Source organism: Carettochelys insculpta, chromosome 4 (assembly GCF_033958435.1).
Source record: "Carettochelys insculpta isolate YL-2023 chromosome 4, ASM3395843v1, whole genome shotgun sequence".
NCBI lineage: Eukaryota > Metazoa > Chordata > Testudines > Carettochelyidae > Carettochelys > Carettochelys insculpta.
Genome location: NC_134140.1, coordinates 75,721,483 through 75,739,283, shown reverse-complemented (window position 1 = coordinate 75,739,283; position 17,801 = coordinate 75,721,483). Strand labels below are relative to the sequence as shown.

The window sequence follows — 17,801 nt, the reverse complement described above, 5'->3', positions numbered from 1 at the left end:
ATGGCTACGTCTACACGTGCCCCAAACTTCGAAATGGCCATGCAAATGGCCATTTCGAAGTTTACTAATGAAGCGCTGAAATGCATATTCATTAGTGGCGCTTCGAAATTTTTTGGATCACTCTCAATTTTCTTCTCTCCTTCAGGTTTCCCGCTTAATCAGCAATGCTCTTCTGTGAACTCCCCCCATGTGCTCAGAATGATTTTGGCACTGAGACGCCTACAGCTATATGTTGTATTACAGCCAAGGTCTCAGAATTGCTGAAGTTATAGCATGATTATAATATTCCTTGTGTATTTCTGTACATTGAGCCCAAAACAACATTAGCTTTTTGGCTGCCATGCCGCATTTTTAGCTGTCTTTTCAGATATCTACCACAGCCAAGAGCTGCTATTGGTAGTACTACGATTTCACATGTTTCTCACCTCAGGTACCTGTTTATTTTTTTAACAAGTGATTACTGTTATTTGACCATTTTCAAAAGATTTTTAAATTTAAAATATATTCATATGAACAGATTAGACAATACTAAAAGAATCATTTGGACTCTGATTTAAGAAAGCTTATAGGCATACTCATAAATTAATCCCTAGTGAATCCACTGGTACCACTGCTCCTCATGTTACTCTCTCGAGTTGGCACGCAGCTTCTGATACAACTTCTCATGTTACTCTCTCGAGTTGCTATCCAAAACACAGAAGCTCTCCTGAATCAGGACCTTAAAAAAGATTTCATTGTTCAAGCTAAAAACTGGTGCTTACCAGCACATTTCTATACATTGATGAAACGAGATTGGCCAGAGCTGTCATATGAGTTTTATATGCAGGGGTTTTGAAGACTGAATGGAGCAAGTCGGAGAGATGCTGATGGGAAGTGAGAGGGGTGGAATGGCATGGAGCAAGACAATCTGGGGAATGGATTCAGAAAAGCATTCCTATTGTTTCTGTTGTGGAAATACTTATGTGCATGCATATATTTAAGCATCTTTTCTGAATTGGGGCCCAGAATATTCACTGCAGTGTCTCTGCCTGGTGATTTCAGGGGTGTGTTTTAAATACTGGTTCCGCTGATGGGGATCCATTCAATTACATTTTTTTCATTTTCTTCTCCATGACTTCAAAAATGTCTTACATCTCAGTGCAGTGGGCAAATTATGGATGCACACATTTGGAATTTGAAAAATGTATCTCCATGTGAAAATGAAGCAAAACATCATGAGCCCCATGAGACAAATTTCAAAAGCTATTTTTTTAAAAAAAGAGCAGTTAAATGAAACTTATGTGAAGATACGGAATATTCAGAAGCATTTCTTTTCTATCCTGCAACACATCCCACAAATGTAAAACAAATGCTGTCTCAGCTTCCAGTTGCTGGCTCCAGCCATGGCTTCCTGTCCACCCTCTCCCCAACCCAAGCTGTGGCTTTCTTGGGTTGTGGTTTCCCAGCCTCAGCTACAGCTTCCCTGAGACTCAGCTTTCCAGTAGCTCCTCAGCCATAGCTCCTCAGCGCTGGCCAGCTGCTCCAGTCCCAGCCATGACTTTTCCAGGCAGCGGCTTCATGGCCCTGGATGCAGCTTTCCTAGGCTGTGGCTTCCTGGCCCCTGTCACTGTCCATTGGGAGCCACCATCCATGGTCCAGGCCACCAGCTTCCCAGACCTGGCCACCATTCCTGAGGCGAGACTTCCCCACTGCTGCTTTGGGGATGAGGTTCCCTGGCCACTGCTGGGCCCCTTGTCACAAGCCTGTGAGTCTAGGACCCCTCCCACACTCCTCCCAGCCACAGGGGCTATCTGCCAGACCATGGATGATGCTGGATAAGAGACTCCCAGACTTCAGAGCCTCAACCTGTGGAATAAAAACATTACCATCTGCAAATTCTCCTATCTAATATATGGTTTTGTTTTCCCAAATGAAACATTTCCCCACTTACTTCCCCACTTATCCAGTCCCTGCTTTTTGAGCACTTCTAAGCTATGGTCACACTAGCCCCACCTTCCAGAGGGGCTATGGCAATGTGGCACTTTGACAGATGCTAATGAGGTTCTGCCATGAATATGCAGCACCTTGTTAGCACAGTGGCCTTCACATGCATTTTGAAACTGCCAGTTTTGAAATGTGCACCACTTGTGTAGCCAGGGGCCTTTTGAAATGACACCCTGATTTCAAAAGCCCTTTATTCCCATTTGGTTTAGGGAAGAAGGAGCTTTCAAAATCAGGTGGTCATTTCTAAAGGCTCCTGGCTACATGGGCGGCATGCTTTTCAAAAGCAGCACTTTCAAAATGCATGTGGCTGCCATTATGCTAATGAGGTGCTGCATATTCAAGGCGACACCTCATTAGCATCTGCCAAAGTGCCACATTATCATAGCCCCTGCAAAAGGAGGGGCTAATGTGGCCACAGCCCTAGAGTGCCCAGAAATATTTTTTTTAATAAATGGAACTAAAATACACTCATTCCTTGCTATATGAGCACAACTGGGTCCCAGATTTCTGCTCATATGTGAAAACTTGTAAGAGGGACACTAAATTCCCATCAAAATACATGTAAAATTCTCTGATTCATTCCAAGTGCTCGTAACTCAGCAAAGGAGTGCCAGCATGTGGCGCTGCTTCTGAGAGGTAAGTGAACCTTGGGTTTTGGGGGGGGTTGGGGAACATTAAAGGCTGAGGGGCAGTTTGGGGCCATGAGCGTGAGGGAGGGTTAAAATCTGGTGGTGGGGTGGAGCTATGGGGCAGGCAGGGGGAGGTTAAGGCTGCGGCAGGTTGGGTCCACGGGGAGGGTGGGGAGGTTCAGGCTGCTGTGGGTTGGGTCCGTGGGGCAGGGGTGTTTCAGGCTGCTGTGGGTTGGGTCTATGGGGTAGGGGCGTTCAGGCTGCAGTGGGTTGGGGCCATGGGGCTGTGAGTTGGGTTTGCAGGACCGGCATGGTTTCAGGTTGCAGCGGGTTGGGTCTGCGGGGAAGGGGTTAGGCTCATATTAGCCAAGTGTGGGGGGAGTTCACCCAACTAGTGAACAAAGGTAGGCATATGTGTCCTTGTTTTAGCTAGTACTCAAAAGTAAAGTACTCATTTAATGAGGGATGAGTGTGTTGCTTTTTAAAAAGGTGAACAATTAGATGAAGAGGCTAAGCTGCAGTTCTCTTTTAACCATATTCTTTTACATTACAAGTCCATATTAATTTCCCTAGTGATTGGGTAACTGGAGAAAATAATTTCCCATTAGAATACAGGTATAAGTGCATTATTTTATTTTTTTAATTAAAAAGTGAGCAATTCACCTTTTTCTAATTTAGTTTTGTACAAGACTAACAAATATCTAATAACATTCAATGGAAAATTTTGTTTGTTTGTTTGTTTGTTCCACACTTCCTTAATAAAAAAAAGGACTCCTTTTAAATCTAATCAAGGAATGGAGGAAAATAACTCCTTGGCAGTGCTGTAAAGGAAGTTTGAAAAAGGCAACAATAAATTCTAAATTTATATATTTGTACATAAATTTTACTTACATCTAAAACCACTAAAGTCAATACAATGATTCCATTGTCTGGCTATACTGGAAGAAGGATAGGAGATATTTTACATGTTTTTAATCAGAGCACATCTTTATTTGACGATGTGTGGAAGTGCCCAGCAGCTAAATATGTAGGCTGTGGCTATACTAGCCCTTGCCTTTTGAAAGGGGTATGCTAATGAGCCACTTCAGCTAATACTAATGAGGTGCTTCCATGAATATGTAGCACCTCATTAGCATAACGGCAGCTGCGCACGTTTTGAAAGTGCCACTTTCAAAACACACACTGCTCGTGTAGGCAGGGGCCTTTCAAAAGGACCCCCTGGATTTTGAAAGCTCCTTCTTCCCAAAACCAAATAGGAAGAGGGGGCTTTCTAAGTTCAGGGGTCCTTTTGAAAGTTTTCTGTCTGCATGAGCAGCGTGGATTTTGAAAGTGGCAGTTTCGAAACACATGCAGCTGCCATTATGCTATTGAGGCTCTGCATATTCATGACAGTGCCTCATTAGCATTGGCCGAAGTGGCTCATTAGCATACCCCTTTTGAAAGTTGGGGGCTAGTGTAGCCACAGCTGTACAGTGTAGTCAACTCATTCTTCATACTCTCCCCAGCCCTCTCCTTCCCTTTCTCCATCCAGATCCCCCAGCCAACCCATAGCTGGAACATTACCACCCCTCTCCCAGATCAAATGAGGGTTAAGGTTGAGGTATAAGAAAGAGGTGTAGCTCCCTGCTGTAACACTCCTGGAGCCCCAAATTTCCCCCTTGAACAAACACCTCCTTTTAAAGTTCTTTACCAAGACACTTATCTGACCACTGTATTCCTTCCCTCTGGTGTACCTATGCCAAAATTCTAACTCACACTTACATCATCCCTTACATCATGAATTGTAACATTATAGCCTAAGGCCTGGTCTACACTAGGATATAAGGTTGAACTTAGCTGCCTTAGGTTGATTTTCTAAGCAATCAGTCTACACTACAGGGTTTGTTCTGCCAACTTTGACTCTGTCTACACTACAAGATAAAGTAAAGTTTATTAAAAATTGATTTTATAATGCTGTTTTTTTAATTTGATTTTGAGTATCCTCACTTCCCACAGGCTCCCAACAAATTCAACATATAGTTTCCACAATGAAATCACCAAACACTGACTGTTGCAGCAATGCATTGTGGGAACCTATCACACAATTCCCTCAGCCCCACACTCTGAGCCTGGAGCTATGTGCAGCAGCGCTGCCAGTTTCCCAGGTCCCTGCAGCCTTGGGGATCTGGGAAACTGACAGCGCAGCAGCCCTGGGCAATTTCCTGGCTTCCTCAAACTGCGGGACCTGGGAAACTGGCAGCACAGAAGCCCTGGTCAGTTTCATGGCTCCCACTAGTTGTGGGGAGCTAGATGCCAGGTGCAGCACATAGCTTTGTGGGACACTTGTGGAGGGACACTTGTGGAGGGACACTTGTGGAGGCTAATAAATATGAATGAAAGATATGGCGCTTCCACACTAGCCTTTATTTGACATTTCAAACTTGAGACTGACAGAACACCACTGCAGCCCAAGATGAAACACACAGCCTCCTCACCATGTTCCATATTCTTCCCTCATCAGCATCATAGAACATGGAGGGAAAAGTCACTGACAACCTTGCACTACACTCTCAGGGATGCATCTCAGAGCAAAAGGCTGAGATCCAACCTGTGATGGCTAAATGACTCTTGCACTTGCTCTCTGAAGCCTGTGCTATGAACTTCTTTGCTTTGTGCTACATTTTGTCCCCTAAATAAAAATGATTATGTTCTCAAAAACAGTATCTATTGCTTCTGCTACATGGGGGAGGAGAGAGGGGAGTTACAGGATTTACAGGCATATACACCAAGTAGGGGGCTCTGCCTTAACAGCAACAAACATGATTGTCATGTCACTGTCTGGTCATTCATAAAGCTGTTTTTCAAAGTCTTTCTGATTGGCAATGCCCCTCACTGTGCTCTTCTTATTGGCTGGTACCTGATTGTTCATAATTAGTGGCCAGGTGATCTGCCTTGGTCTTCCAGCCTGGCATGAAATTTTTCCCCTTACTCTCACATCAGTTATGGAGCACACAGCAGGCTGCCACCGTGAGGGGAATGTTGCTTTCACTGAGGTCTAATCGAGTCAGGGAGCTCCTGAACATGGCTTTTAAATGTCCAAATGCACATTCCACCACCATTCTGCACTTCCTCAGCTTGTTTCTTACTGTGGTCCAGGCTGCTTGTGTATGGCTTCATGAGCCAAGAGAGCAAGGGGTAAACTGGACATCCCGGTTTCACTATTGGCATCTCCACCTCTCCAGTGCTTATTTTCTGTTATAGGAAAAAAGCTCCATTCTTCAGCTTTCTGAACAGACCAGAGTTCCTAAAAAATCCATGCATCAGGCACCCTTCCTAACCATCCCACTTTGATGTTGATGAAGTAACCCTTCTGATTCACCAAATTCTGCAACACCATGGAGAAGTATCCCTTGTGGTTCATGTATTCTGTGGCAAGATGATCTAGTGCCAAGATAGGGATGTGCATTCCAGCTATTCCCCACATCACAGTTAGGGAACCCCATCATGGCAACACCATCCACTATGGTTGCATCTACACTAGAAGCATCCATCTACAGAAGTTACTGTCAGAAGACACGTTCTGACAAAGCTTCTGATGACAGATCATGTCTACACGTAAAAGTGCATCAATCTTTTGATCTGCTCTGTTGACTAAAGCCCTCCTAGTCCCCTCACCGGCCCCCAGATTGTCTACTCAGCTTTCTCGTTTAAAGTTTCTGTCGACAACAGGCAGTTTGTGTGTAGATGCACCACAAGATTTGTAGATAAAACTACAATTCTGCCGACAAAACTCTCTAGTCATAGTCTTTGTCCTGCATATTTCTCAGAGTCACCATGTTTCATAACAGAAGGGTATTGATTGCCTTGGTTACCTGGGTCACAGCAGCCCCCACTGTAGATTTGCCCACTCTGAAGTGAATATCCACTGACTGGTATCTGTCTGGAATTTCAAGCTTCCACAGAGCTATCGCCACTCTCTTCTAAACTGTCAAAGCAGGTCTCATTTTAGTATTGCTGCACTGCATGGTGGGGACTGCAATTCACAAAGTTCCATGACACATGCAGACGTTTGTAGCCACTGCTGGTCATCCCATAAATGCAGAACAACGTGCTCCCACATGTCAGAGCTTATTTCACAGCACCACAAATGGTGCTCCACTATGTACAAAGCATCAAGTGCAGCCAGCATCTCCCCATTCCTCCTCTCCAGTGTTTCACATTTGTGTATATCTGTGTCTTCCTCAGAGTCTTCATCACTCTGGCAGCTGCACAGGTGCTGCATAATGCACTAGGCGCTCATAATACTTGCCACAATGGTTTGAAGCTTGGCAGGCTACATTTTAGCCTTGAAATGGCATCTGCATGGGTACCCCGTGAAAAAAAGTGTGTGAAATCACTTTTTGCTCTTGTTGTCCAAAGGGAGGGGGAGGAGACAAGTGTACTATGGAAGACTGCTGACATGCACATAGAATAACTTACTGCACTTTTTGTCCTATCATACACTTGGAGCTTAACCCAAAACACAAGGGGGCAGCAGGAACGTTGGCACAGGTACTTGCATTGCTTACAAAATCAAAGCTGTCCACCCTCATGGGGATGCACTCCATTGACTTCATGTGCCAGAGTGGACATACACCCTCGACTTTACAAAATCAGATGTTAATTGACCTTAACAAATTCAAAATTGTTCTGAACAAATTCAGTCTAAATTCCTAGTATAGACACACCTTAACTCCATTCCCTGTTCACCATGGCTGCGTCTACACGTGCACGCTACTTCGAAGTAGCGGCAGTAACTTCGAAATAGCGCCCGTCACGTCTACACGTGTTGGGCGCTATTTCGAAGTTGAAATCGACGTTAGGCGGCGAGACGTCGAAGTCGCTAACCCCATGAGCGGATGGGAATAGCGCTCTACTTCGACGTTCAACATCGAAGTAGGGACGTGTAGACGATCCGCGTCCCGCAACATCGAAATAGCGGGGTCCTCCATGGCGGCCATCAGCTGGGGGGTTGAGAGATACTCTCTCTCCAGCCCTTGCGGGGCTCTGTGGTCACCGTGGGCAGCAGCCCTTAGCCCAGGGCTTCTGGCTGCTTCTGCGGCAGCTGGGGGTCCGTGCTGCATATACAGGGTCTGCAACTAGTTGTTGGCTCTGTGTATCTTGCACTGTTTAATGAAAGTGTGTCTGGGAGGGGCCCTTTAAGGGAGCGACTTGCTGTTGAGTCCGCCCCGTGACCCTGTCTGCAGCTGTGCCTGGCTCCCTTATTTCGATGTGTGCTACTTTGCCGTGTAGACGTTCCCTCACTGTGCCTATTTCGATGTTGGGCTGAGCAACGTCGAAGTTGAACATCGACGTTGCCAGCCCTGGAGGACGTGTAGACGTTATTCATCGAAATAGCCTATTTCGATGTCACAACATCGAAATAAGCTATTTCGAAGTTGGGTGCACGTGTAGACGTAGCCCATAACACCTCTCTGAACACACCGTGGGGAAGGTGAAAAAGCTGATTTTCCAATATTTACAAGATTCTGTGTATATTGTTATTGTATGCATTCATAATAGGACAGGAACAGGATCTAAAATGTTAACACTGTAATTTACAGTTACAATATCCTGTAATTGTTGTGACCACTTCTCTACTTGCTTGCAGTTACAATTTCATGATAAAATGCCATATTTAAGAATCTGGCCTCATTTTAACTTTATGTGCTGTCCTGAACTGGTTCAGTTGCGTAAAATACAGACCAGGGTTAAAATTTTGCTGTTATGAAGGTAATGAGACATTTATTTCTGACTTCAGTGAAGCTGGATTTTTATCAGCTTTAGGGGAAATGTGTGGATTTGGTATTTTTGTAACTTTCATTAAAATTCACTCTGCTGAGCAGAAGACCTCTTGCACGACACATAGAATTGTAGGACTTCTAGGACTACATCAAAGCAGACATCTATTTGCCCTGATCCCTAAATAGCTTCCTCAAGGATTGAGCTCACAATCCTAGGTTTTGCAGGCCCATGCTCAAACCACTGAGCTATCCCTCTCCCGCAAAAAATTGTGGAAAAAGGGTGCTTTCGAAATCAGTGTTCCCTTTCAAGGAAACCCCTGCTACATGGCTGTTTGCATTTCAAAAGCAGCCCCTTTTGAAAGTGAGATGCCGCAGGAGTATGACAATGAGGTGCAAGATATTTAAATCCATGCCTCGTTAGCATTTTCTAGTGGCTGCATTTACATGCCCCTTCAGAAAGGGAGGGGCAGTGTAGCCACAGTCAGTGTCCATTTCTACACAGGCCACTTACTTCAGAAGTGGCATGCTAATACATGGAGCAAAAGATGCTAATGAGGCACGGATGCAAATTCCCTGTGCCTCATTAGCATAACGTCACGTGATTTGGAGTCCAGAAGACCCTTCTTCCACACTCCAAAATGCCATGTAGAAGTGTGGCCCCGGATGGGACTTCCGGAAGGAAGTTCTCCTTTCGGAGGCTCCCTCTTCCTAAAAATTTTGAGGAAGAAGGGGCCTCCGGAAGAAGGACTTCTTTCTGGAAGCCCCCCTCCAGGGCCATGCTTCTACACGGCATTTTGGATTCTAGAAGAACGGTCTTCTGGACTCCAAATCATATGACATTATGTTAATGAGGCACCGGGAATTTGCATCCGTGCCTCATTAGCATATTTTGCTCTGTGTATTAGCATGCCACTTCCGAAGAAAGTAGCCTGTGTAGAAATGGCCAGTATGTTTGAGATACCACTGAAGGAAATATGGATGCATGCAACCAAACCAGGCTTCAATCCAGCAAAATATGCACCCACATATTTAAATCTGAACAGGTGACATTTAAATTTTAAACACCTGTGTAAATACTTTGTTGGATTGAGGTGAACAGAATGAGTGCCAGTAAAATCTTAATATGTCCTTGGTGGGAAACCACATCATCAAAAAACATTTAATTTACTGGACAGAGTGTACTCAGCTACCAAACAGACTTAAATATATATTTAAAGAAAATACGGAGCATTACAGTGGAAGAGTATTCCAAAAGTAATTGATAGAGCTGTGCATACACTTCACTTTCTTCTTCTTCCACTGAAGGACTCAAATTTAGAAAGGTTTGTAAAAAAATCCCCACATTTTTGTAGAAATGTCAAAGAATTAAATAATGGAAATATTTTACCCATGGTAGGTATATGAAGTGATGAGGGAGTGGAAATATATACATAGCTGTACAAGTAGATATAACTAAAATGCTACCCAGTAAAGTCCTCTGACAAAGGAAGCAGGAAGAAAGAATAACTGAGAATGTATTACATGAATCCTCACCAGGCAATGAGCACAAGCTGAAAGCTGATGAAATCTGACACTGAACCAAAATTGAATTTTTATTTAGAGCAAACTAAGAGCTGTTTCCAAAGAAGTATGCGAAAGATATACTCTGCAAAAGGAGTCACTTGTTATCTAAACTTCCTGCTCAATGAGTTATTTTGAGTGGGACACAGCTGTTTTCTCGATATTAAGAGTGTATACAGAGAATTCTGTTTAATCCAGACTTCAATCCATTTTACAGGACGAAAATAATCTCAGTGGACTTTATTTCTTCTGTTACACTGAAGACTTTTTACATTGAGAAAAAGTAACCCTATTTTTGATTTATTTATTTTTGGACAGGGAAATATAGAGTCATTTAGCAAGGTTTATGTTAAAAAAGCAAAAAACACAGGGAGTCTGAATACGCTCATGCTTCATTCCATAACAACAACAAAATCTCCTTTAACCAGCTTATTCAAGGCAAGGAAAAATTGGTCATCGGATGCACATGCAGCACTATCACTGAAGTTAATGGAGCTGACCCACACATTCAAGGGCAAACTCTACTGTCGCCATTATGTATCCATTGAGTACCTCATAATGTTATACATAATCAAGACACAGTCTACAGAGGGACTAAGTTTGTTCCTATTTAAAGAAAAGTCACTCTCTAACATTTTTTTGGCTTAATTAGAATGTTATTCTGGAAATGGAAAGCTACAAAAAGAAGTAAGGTCTTTTATTAAACTTATCTTTAACATTAATCATTCTGAAAATCATGACATTCTTGAAAAATGTGATACATTTAAAATATACCATTCTTAGTTTCACTTTCACCCAATAAAAGTTTGAGAAACTACTTAGATAATCAGCTTTTGAACTAACCATCCATGAAGAAAGGTCTTTGGCTTATTTGTGGTGGTGTCAAACTAATTTAAACTTAAGCAGCACGAATCAAGGCATGATTAGCTTCTGTAAGCATAATTATTCACAGTAAAATATATAGCTTGCTGTTGCATATTGCATATTTTGATTTTTTAATGGCAGCTGGAGAGACACATTCCACAGTAGTTTTTTTGTTTTTATGTGAATGTACTTTTGCTGATTAGAAAATATTATATGAAATTATTGCACATGGATTATTAGACTGAGTTTTTCATCTATCGGTCATCAGTCAAATCCAGTCCAGATTTGCAGTAAGAATTATTACTGCAAACTCATTACATTATTACATTTGAAGCCTTCATAAAAGTCTTTACAAAATGAGTTAATTTAGATAGCAGCACATAAGTGTTCCTGCTAGAACTATCAATCTCCTCAGTCAATAAGCGAGTGAGTGGCAGTGGAGGCTAGACTGCTGTTTACAGAGTGCCATGTGCGCAAAGCGCTTTACATACACACAAAAACTGAACACAGAGAACTGGATGAAACTGGGAGCAACTCCATTAATTGCAAAGACATGTAACTGCTAACTCCAACTCCACAGTGAGAGATCTTGTAGTGTTAACTATGTCCTTTCATTTCAAGGAGTTTTGCTAATTTACATCAGTGCTAACAATCTAATTTAGACAAATAAAGTAAAATCTAGGACAATACAAACAGCATGGGCAAATGGGACATTATATATCTGAAGATCAACCTTGCAAGAAATTTCTAGGAAGTAAGTCTTAAAGAAGGAAGATATGGAGGTTGTTTGAGAAAGTTGCAGTAGACTCTTGCCAAGCACAAAGGGCGGCATGAAGAAAGGTATGAGGTTGAAAGTGGAAGGAGACAGAGAGAATGTTAGATGAAAGGAGCATGAGGAAAGAGAACAAGGGTCCACGAAGGAAAGTGTAAAAATGCTGAGCCGAAACAGATCAGGAAGAGAAGAGAGGGTGAAGCATTTGAATTGGATGTAGCAGAATAGTCAACGTCAGACCCTCTAAACAGTTCCACATTGAGGCACAATAGTTTCCATCAATTACCTGATGAAGGGACACATAGATTACTTCACTTTCCACCTCTGACCAGCATTAAACTGATATTCCTCTTTAAAAGGAAAAGAATCACTGAGCAGGAAAAGTGCTATAAATAAATGTATAAATTACTTGCCTGAAACCCAAGGACTTTTTCACTGGGCTTAATATGTCTCTGAAATTCACATTCTACAGGTTGTATCACTTTGATTCCATCTTCATAAAAAACATAGAACATACTCCCAATTCCCAGGCCTTAGGAACAAAAAATAAGTAAAAGAACAAAATTAGACCATTAGAAGAAAGAACAAATAAAGCTTCTTGAACTAAACCCCTCACCTTGTCACTGACGTGAGATCACTTTATTTATTAATATGTGTGATATTAATATAGTTAATTCTATGGATTGCCTATTGGTTAATTAAAACAAAGAAACAAACAAAGAAACAAACAAACCTGTGGCATTATTCAGGATTTCATATTTTTCCCCAGCGGGGTTACGAACACTGATCTGGAAATGTATGCCATATGGGCAGCTTCATTAATTAAAATTGTCATATGATTTTTTTTTGCAGTGGGATCAAATCAAAATAAATTCCGCATATTTTCTCACTTTTCCTGTTCTAGGGGATGAGTTAAAATTACTACTATAGCATGTTAGTGTTAACTTCCTGATTTTTAGTCTTTTTTTTTTTGCCCCTCTGATATGACTGCATTTTAGTTATTCATTATTATATATCAGATTTCTTTCATTACTCTAAAGAAGATACTCTCTGGTACATTTTATAGGAAAGTCATGGTGGGAGAAGGGACGCACTTTAGTACTAATCTGAATGTAGGTCCACTCCCTTGTTCTGAGGAAAGATTGAGTATAGAACAGGATCATTTCTGGCAGATGTTTGTCTAACTTCTTTGAAATCTCCAGTAATAGGAATTCAACAAGCTTATTCTACTGCTTTATTATCCTTACTGTTAGAAAGATTTTCCTAATATCTAACCTAACCTAATAGCTAACTTAAATCTCCCCTTATGCAGATACACACTTCTTATTCTACCTTGAAGCTATGTCTACACTGCAGCTCTCTTTTGAAAGGTGAACATTTGGATGATCCCATTCCAAAGATTGTCTTTTGAAAGAGTGTCCATGCACAAAAAGTGGTTCAATCCTGCAATCTGCTTTTTCGAAAGACCGGTCAGCTCTTTCAAAAGAGACTGTTCACAAAGCCACAGGCGCTCTTTTGAGAGAGCTGAGCAGGAAATGCCACAGTCCCCCAGCACCAGGCACTCCCAGTAGTTGCAGGTTTTTGGTGGCTCCAGAGGCACCAGAGCACTTGGGGGGAACACCAGCACCATCCCAGGTTGAACAACTCTAGGCCCCCAGTGTACAAGATCAACCACAGGAGGAGTTGCAGGACGGCAGAGACCATCATGAACAGGTGGCCAACCAGGCTGTGGAGAATGTCCAGCTCCAACAGAAGGAGCTGCTGCTGGGGATCCATCAGGGACAGGCTGCCAAGCCCTTCTGGGATTCGCAGCCAGCCACTCCCTTAAAGGGCTCCTCCCAAACTCCTACGCCCTGCATTTGCGCAGGCTCACAGAGGTTTCACAAGCCTCGCAGAGCCTCTGCATGGACCATACTGTGATTTGCAGCCTGTCCCTGTCTCATATTCCTCTGATTATCTTTTGAGAAAGCACATTATGTGTGTAGATGCTCTGCACGCTCTTTTGAAAAATAAACATTTTTTAAATTTAAATGCTAGTGTATACATCGCTTATGTGAAATGAAGAACAGGTCACCACCCTCTTTCTAAATATATATGACTTTTATTATGTTCCTTCTCCAGTCTTCTCTTCTCAAGGCTAAGTATGTCCAGCTTTATCTTCCCCCAAAAGTCTGGTTTTCTTAGCCTTGTTTTCATTTTCCTCTCATCTCTGCACTCTCTCTCATTTCTCTTTATCTCTTCTGAAGAGTGGTACTCAGAAATGGGCACACTATTGCAGCTGAGGCTTCATTGGTGCCACATGGAACCCTTGTATCTTACATACATCACCCTGTTGAATTATATATACCCTGTTGAATTATATGCACATTTTTCACAATTGCATCACACAGCTGGCTCATATTCAAGTTGTGATCCACTGTGACCTCAAGTTCCTTTTCAGCAGTACTACTGCCTACCCACATATTCCCTGTTCTGGAGCTGTGCATTTCCTTTTCCTTCCAAAGGATAATATTTGTCTTGATTGAGCTTCATTTTGTTGATTTCATTCCAAGTCAAGATAATTGTGAATTCTATTCCTACCTTCCAGAATGCTTTCAGCCTCTCCCAATTTGTCTTCACCACACAAGTTTTATAAGCACATTCTTCACTAATTTATCCAAGCTATTTATAAAAATATTGAACTGTATTGGACCGTGGGCACACCTATGTGGGACTAGATACATTCTCCCAGTTTGACAGTAAACCACTGATGATGACTTTTTAAGTACAGTACACCCTCACTTTACACATCTTCATGGTGTGTGAAACTTTCTTGAATGCTAGGCACCTCTCTGGGAAGGTAGGGGGAAAGCTTTTAGCCCACCTAACTGTCTGCCACTGTGGGTAGCCAGGTGGGCTAAAAAGTGGTGCTGCTCTGGAAAGGTAGGGAGACGGGTTTTAGCTTCCCCCCCGCAAGCTGCCTGCTGCTGTAGGCAGCTAAAGGGGCTAAACCCTCCTTCCTCCCCACCACCAGGCTCAACTCCCCCTCATGATCCCAGCTCACAACACCACTCCACCCTGCACTGGGGGCTCTGGCTCCAACCCACACACAGGGATTAGGCTCCAGCACCCACCCCCCTACACACAATGGGCTCAGCTCCTAACCCATGCCCACCACCCTTGCAGACTGGGCTACAACCCTCTAGCCGGCTGGTGGAACAAAAGCAGTGTAGATGTCATTCTGCTGGCAGAAAAAGCCGTTTGTTGGCAGCCCTTTATCCCCAATTTTTTCCAGTGTAAGGGATGCTGACAAAGGGGATTGTTGATGGAAGAACCACATCTACTCTGCTTGTTTTCTGCTGGCAGCACCCTTTGCCTACAGGGAGATCTTGTGTGAATATGCAAATCAGCTACGTGAATATGCAAATGTCACCAATTTGTATTTTCCAGACTGCTCATTTGCATCAAGCTGCAAGCACTATGTCTCAGTGCAGCCCAAGCCTATTGCGCTGGGTCAACAGCAGTCACTGTCGGAAGATATCTTCCAACAAAACCTCTGTTGATAAAGCATGTCCACACACAAAGCAGATCACTCTGTCAATACACTCTGCTGACAGAAAGCGGCCAGAGTCCCCAGCCACTTTTTCTACAGACTGGGCCCCAGAACCCCAGCAGAGAGGCTTGCATGTCCAGAAAGCCCTTCCTGGAACCCCAGCCAGGCACTCCCTTAATGGTCCCCTGCAATCCACATTCCCTGCCCATGCTAAGGCTTGCCTAATTCCTTAAGGGACAGCAAAGCTAGTGCAGGGCTCCCATGCTTGCTGAGAGACAGTTTCATCTTCCCATTTAGCCATGGTGCCAGAGCAGCCTCCAGGCTTGTGCTGCCCGCCTACATGGGTGGTGCAGCTTTTGCTGCAGCTCATCCTGGCGATCCTTTTCTTCCTCTGGAAGGGCAAGCCTGACACCACCAGTGAGGAGTACATCCTCGCTGTCACAGGGAACCAGCTGCACCTGCCTCCTCAGATGACCAGGTGGGGCTGAAGTACTGAATGCTCTTTGTTCCTCAGTCTTCATGAAGAAGCTCAGCTCCCAGACTGTGGCATTAGGCAATGCCATATGTGAAGGAGGTGGGTAGCCCTAGGTGGGGAAAGAAAAGCTTAAGAGCTACTTAGAAAAGCTAGATGTGCACAAATCCATGGATCTAGATTTAAAGCTTTTGATACCATCTCCCATGACATTCTTGCCCATAAGTTAAGGAAGTATGGATTAGACTTGAAGATGGACAGAAAGCTTGCTAAACAGTCATGCGCAATGGGTAGTGATCAATGGCTCTGGCTGATGGTCAATTTCAAGTGTAGTGCTCCAAGGACTGGTTCTACGGCCAGTATCATTCAACATCTTTATTAATGACCTGGATGAGGGGATGGATTTCATCCTTAACAACTTTGCAAATGACACTAAGCTAGGGGAAGAGGCAGATACATTGGAGGGTAAGGATAGGGTTCAGAGTGACCAAGATAAATAGGAAGACTGGGCCAAAAGAGATCTGATTAGGTTCAATAAGGACAAGGTGAAAGAATCCCGAACACTGTTACAGGCTGTGGACTGTAGTAATACAGGATAATAGGACCTGGGGATTACAGTGTACCCTTATAGCCAAGAAGGCTAATGGTATATTGGGGTGCATTAGGAGAAGCATTTCCAGCATTTTCAGGAGATCTGGAGGAGTTATTATTTACTTCTATTCAGCACTGGTGAGGCCACATCTGGAGTCCAATTCTGCCCCCCCCCCCAGTACAGAAAGACTGTGAATGCATTGGAGCAGGTTCAGCGGAGGGCAACAAAATAATTAGGGGGCTAGATCACATGATCTAGGAGGAAAAGCTGAGAGAAGAGGGTCACCATTGCCCTCTGGAAACTTGCCACCCCTGACAGCTATCGCTCCCTTGGGAAACAGTTTGGCATGGGCAGGTACACTGTAGGGGCTGTCCTCATGAAGATAAGGCACTCCTGGGCTGCAGACCCTATGCAAAGGGAGCAGGGTATCCTGACCAAGGAAGAACTGTGGAAGCAGGATTGGGGTGGAAGAGGTAGGGTAGGATGAGGGGGAAGCCTGGGGGTCCATGCCTGGGGGACCATGACCTCCCACAGCTCTCCTGCTGGGGATCAGCCTCCCTGGGAGGCCCTGGAGAGCTCAGAGGGAGGCGGGAGGGAGATGGGGAAACCCCCAAGGTCAATGTCTTACCTCCTGCAGTCCTTCACCTGTATGTCCTGCCCCCTCCTCTCGCAAGTCCTGAGGGCCATCAGCACACTCCTACTGTGGAGTGTCATTCATCTGGCAGACATGGTTGTGGTTGTGGTCAGATTACCACCCTGGGTTTCCCCAACTCTTTTGGGGCCATTGATGGGACCCGCATCCCTATCCATGCCCCAGACCACTATGCAGCCCAGTATATAAACCACAAAGGGTACTGCCCATCATGCTGCAGGCCCTGGTCGACCACTGGGTACAGTTAATTGATGTGTACATTAGGTAGTTGGGCTGAGGAAATGACTCCCTGTGTTCTGCAACTCCAGCCTGTGCTGGAGGATGGAGGCCAGAACCTGGCAATCAGCAACATGGACATGCCACTCTGCCTCGTGGGGGATGCTGCCTACCTACTCCTGCTCACAAAGCCCTACATTGGCCACCTAAATCCTACCCAGGAACTGTTTAATGCCCACATCAGCTGGGCATGGAACAAGGTCTAATGTGCCTTGGGGATCTGAAGGCACAGTTCAGGTGTCTTCTGACTTGTCTGGACATGGAAGAGCAGAATATCCCCCAAGTTGTGGGGAGTGTTGCACCCTCCACATCCTTGTGGAGAGGCAGAGGGAGGGCTTTCTTCTGGAGTAGGGGATGGACACTGGCCAGGCCTATGAACAGATGGGAATGGTTCCCAACCACCAGGCCCATCAGGATGGGGTGTGGATCCGCAGCCCACCCCATCCCCACCATGACCCCTCCCTTCACCCACCCCCTTACCCCTACACAATAACAAGAGACACAAGAGTGGTGAACCAACAACTCTTTTGTGTAACATATAAAAATGTGGAAAATAAACAGTGACATCCAAAATTATTTGCAAGGTGCAATGATATACAACTATATAAAATGGGGGGGGGCTTGGGACAGGGGGTGGGGAGGCTTCACTCCAAGGTGGGGGTGCAGGGCTGCGACTGTATGGGAGAGCAGGGCTGACAGTGGTGTCA

At 44.2% G+C, this 17,801-nt stretch overlaps 1 protein-coding gene across 2 annotated transcripts in view; it reads right to left on the bottom strand.

Moving 5' to 3' along the window:
• The window catches only part of FSTL5 (follistatin like 5), a 655,002-nt gene that overhangs the window by 80,656 nt on the left and 556,545 nt on the right, over positions 1-17,801 (bottom strand). For both annotated transcript variants that reach the window (XM_074991879.1, XM_074991878.1), the window contains one exon: positions 11,984-12,102. In XM_074991879.1, coding sequence (XP_074847980.1) covers positions 11,984-12,102 — 119 coding nt within the window. The remainder of the gene's footprint in view (positions 1-11,983; positions 12,103-17,801) is intronic.